General features: G+C 51.3%; 1 protein-coding gene across 1 annotated transcript in view; it reads right to left on the bottom strand.

Moving 5' to 3' along the window:
• Window positions 1-3,537, bottom strand: part of SF3A3 (splicing factor 3a, subunit 3, 60kDa) — a gene marked incomplete at its 5' end in the record, with an annotated part of 5,252 nt that extends 1,715 nt beyond the window's left edge. The window contains 10 exons of the mRNA XM_009072652.1: window positions 177-246; window positions 447-554; window positions 916-983; window positions 1,327-1,395; window positions 1,637-1,775; window positions 1,882-1,964; window positions 2,121-2,212; window positions 2,553-2,625; window positions 3,026-3,135; window positions 3,477-3,537. Coding sequence (XP_009070900.1) covers window positions 177-246; window positions 447-554; window positions 916-983; window positions 1,327-1,395; window positions 1,637-1,775; window positions 1,882-1,964; window positions 2,121-2,212; window positions 2,553-2,625; window positions 3,026-3,135; window positions 3,477-3,537 — 873 coding nt within the window. The remainder of the gene's footprint in view (window positions 1-176; window positions 247-446; window positions 555-915; window positions 984-1,326; window positions 1,396-1,636; window positions 1,776-1,881; window positions 1,965-2,120; window positions 2,213-2,552; window positions 2,626-3,025; window positions 3,136-3,476) is intronic.
• Between the last annotated feature and the right edge of the window lie 59 nt (window positions 3,538-3,596).

The following is a 3,596-nucleotide window of genomic DNA, read 5'->3' on the forward strand; positions in this document are numbered from 1 at the left end:
CAAACAACAAGGCAGAACAAGTCAAGGTCTGCAATACCCTGTGACTTAGGCGCAATACAGAAAGTATCCCCCCATGGTGCTGTCCGTGAAAGCACTGGGCAAAGATGTGGACAACGTCCCTGTGACTATTTGACAGCTCTGAAATATAAAGCTCAAAGACAAAACAAAATCCTTACCCCAAGAACTTCTACATATTCATAAATCTGAGCTTCCAGGAATGCAAGATCCTTATTCCTTTCAGTGTCTCTAGAAACAGAAGAAGTAACTTTGTGAAATGCCTAAGTTCAGCTCTGACATTTTCCACTTGGTTCAGCACTACTTGGCCCAACATGAAAAGCTTCTCATCTCCAGAATCTGTCACGACTGCAAGAGTGGTGACTATAGAACACTCCTCACCCACGGGGAAGAGAACACCACCAGCCTCTGAATGACCTCCAAGAACTCACCTTTTGCTTCCTTTTGTCTTTGGATTCTTAGCAAACAAGGAAGGATCAAGTGCCTCCAGGGATTTGCCTTTAGTGCTGAAGAGCCTCTGAGCACGCTCCTCCAGAGTCCTGCAGGGAGGACCAGGGTGGGGATTAGTCCAGAACATACATTTCAGGAAATGTACAGTTCCTGAGAACTATCTGAGTTCATGCAACAAAACTCTAAATGTAGCTTTTATGAGATGATGAGTTTCCTCTTATTTTTGCCTTCATTCTTGAAGCCAAAATCTTCTGTTCCAGAGACTGGTCCAGGACCTGTTCGGAGCAGCAGATCCCACACCCCCAGCTTAATCCTCATATTTTATCCTTCAAACATCACTAAGGTAGTTCTAGTACAACAACACAGACAACCAAACAAGTATCCCAGAAAGGAATATGAGACAGGAGGACCTCAAACACTGGAAGGTACTCTACAAAGATTGCACCTTACCCACCACACTTCAGCCCCAGGGCCAGCAAGGCTGATTTCAACCTGTCCAGTCCCAGAGAGGCCAATTCCTGTTCACAAAAACAAACCACTGTAAGAGATGAGCTGCTCAGCACATACCACATACAGTCCATTTTGCTCATTAAAGAAGAAAAAACCTCAGTGACCAGTACTCAAGGAACGACTGTCAAGGGTGCACCTCTCCTCACTGGAAAATGAGGAGTGTGACACACCTAACTAGATTTCTGAAGTGGCAGTCCCCAGTGGGAGAAATCAAGTAATCAGCATCATCAAAGTTTCACCCAGTGAGCACAGAGCCAGGGACGAAAACACAGCAATAAAAGTGTGCAAAGAAGCCAAATGACTGAGTTGCATCTGCTCAAAAGGTGTGAGTGCAGAGCACTGGAAACTCACCTCCCAGGAGGAGAACGCTGAGAGGTCCAGGTGGGCACCAGCGTGAGTGAGAGCACTGCTGGTCTCTTTCTGACAAGAAAAAATGCATGCAAAAGCTGTGTGACATCAGGCCATAAGAATATTTTAACCTCAAGAAAGGCAGTTCATTTCACAGAGAAAAATCCTCACTAAACTGAAAATAACCAATGGAAGAGCTGCAAAACAAGCAAACCTGCAGCAAGGTTCATCCCAACCCTGTCATGGGGGTTTGGTGCCCTGGCCCCTGGCAGTGACCACACACACACACACACAGCCCCAGCCAGACCCTCACCGGCCAGCCAGGAAATGTGCCGTTCTCCCACTTCTTCTCAAACTCCGTCTGGATCTTCCCAAAAAGCTCATTCTGGTCCAGTAGTGGTTTCACTCGGTCTGTGTAGTCCTGAAGGTACTCAAGGAGCATGTCGAGGTACCTGGCAGGGGAACATGAGCACAGATAATCAGCCTCTCTCGTGCTGCAGAGGGAGGAGCAGCAAACTCCTGAGCAGCTGCCCTGAGGGAAGCAGGCACACAGCTCACCTCTTATACTCAGCGTTTTTTCTCTCCTTGGGGATATCGAAGAGTTGGTCAAATGTGGACAAGTAAGTGATATAATCCAGTTTCTAAGCAGAGAAAGTCTTGAGTCAGAGGTCGTACATGTGCACCCAAAGCAACATGCAGCCACCAGGGCAGAGCAGCTCCTGCTCCTGCCCAGCCCCCGGGGTCCCTTGCTGTGACACTCCAGGCACTGGAAGTGCCCAGGCACAGCAGCTACTCACCTCTGATGATTTCAGGTTGATGTACTTGAGGTAACAGTCATGCAGATCCAGGTACCGTCCGTACCCTTCCTCATCCGTGAACTCCACCAGGTCTGCAGGAAAGGGCATAGAGAGCTTCATTATGAGCTTAACATTTCCCATTTACTATACAACTGCTTTGGAACTGGAGAAGATTAGGTGTGAACTAATCCATGCTTCAGGAAGGCATCCCAGTGCCTTGGACACTCGCGGATCAGACCCAGCTGCTGCTCTGTGCAGGCACCAGAACCTCCCCCAGGAGCAGCAGCTCTGTGGGACGCTCAGGGACTGCAGCTCGGAGCAATTTAAGTGACAAAAGAACAATTTCAGAAGCTGTTCAGCAACAGGGAAGTGAAGCCCTAAAACAGGCAAAACATATCAAACAACCCATCAAGTAACAAACTGCAAACTCACTCTGAGCTTCCTCACTCGGGTTGTCTCTGGCCTTGAGCAGCTCTTCAAACTCCACCGACATGGGAACACAGATCTGCAGGGGCAAACACAAGGCAGAGACTGACTTCAGCTCCTGTCCCAGAGCAACTAGTATCAAACCACAGGAGGTCACAGACAATGAAACTACTAATACAAAAGGGGTCCCACACCCTCTGTCACCTCTCCTTCAGCACAAAGGCAAAGCATGTGGCTTCAGCCAGAAGGAGAAAAGTGAGACCCAAGCCCAGCCCAGCTACAGGACACTCCTGACCAGGGAACACTGAGTGTCCTGCTCCCACTCACACCCTCTCTCAGGAGCTCACACTGCTCCAGTGGCACCTGAGTGCACTCAGCACTTGTATGTTAGGGCAATTAACCTGGGGAAAACAAAGGTCTGTGGCTGCAGGGCTGAGGTCCAACAGGCCACACTCACCTGTTCCATAGTAACCACTCACCTCGTTCGGGTGTTTCCGGTGGAATTCCTTAATCTGCTTCAGTCTGTTGTAGAACTCCGCAAACTCATTGGGGCCAGAAATGGCACTGAGCTCCTCCTTCCTCAGCCTGTGAGAGCATTGAGAGAGACAGACTGAAGGAAAACACAGTGGCACTGAGACCACCCGTGCCCAGGGCTATGCAATTTGCTCAGAGCTCTGCAGTGTCTGGCTGCAAAGCCCAGTGCCACGGGGATCTCCCACCCCTGCCCAGGGCTGGTGCTGTGTTCCCCGACGTGGTGCAGCCCCAGGGCCTCCCACACCGTGATCGAGACGTGTCTACCCAGCGCTCACACATCCCCTGTCACTCTGGCCCTGCCCCGCGGTTACTCTCCCATCGCTGCTCCTGGTCCCACCCGCAGGTGTTCACCACTCACCCGAGGGAGCCCCGAGCCCCTCGGCGGCAGGACCCGCGCGCAGTCGTCGTACAGGTCCCGCAGGTTGCCTTGCCGCTCAATGTACCTCTGCAGGACACAAGCACAGCCCCGAACGCCGCGCGGGCGTTACCGGGACGGGCCGCGCTCGTCCCCGGCCC

Source organism: Acanthisitta chloris, unplaced genomic scaffold (assembly GCF_000695815.1).
Source record: "Acanthisitta chloris isolate BGI_N310 unplaced genomic scaffold, ASM69581v1 scaffold18130, whole genome shotgun sequence".
NCBI classification, from domain to species: domain Eukaryota; kingdom Metazoa; phylum Chordata; class Aves; order Passeriformes; family Acanthisittidae; genus Acanthisitta; species Acanthisitta chloris.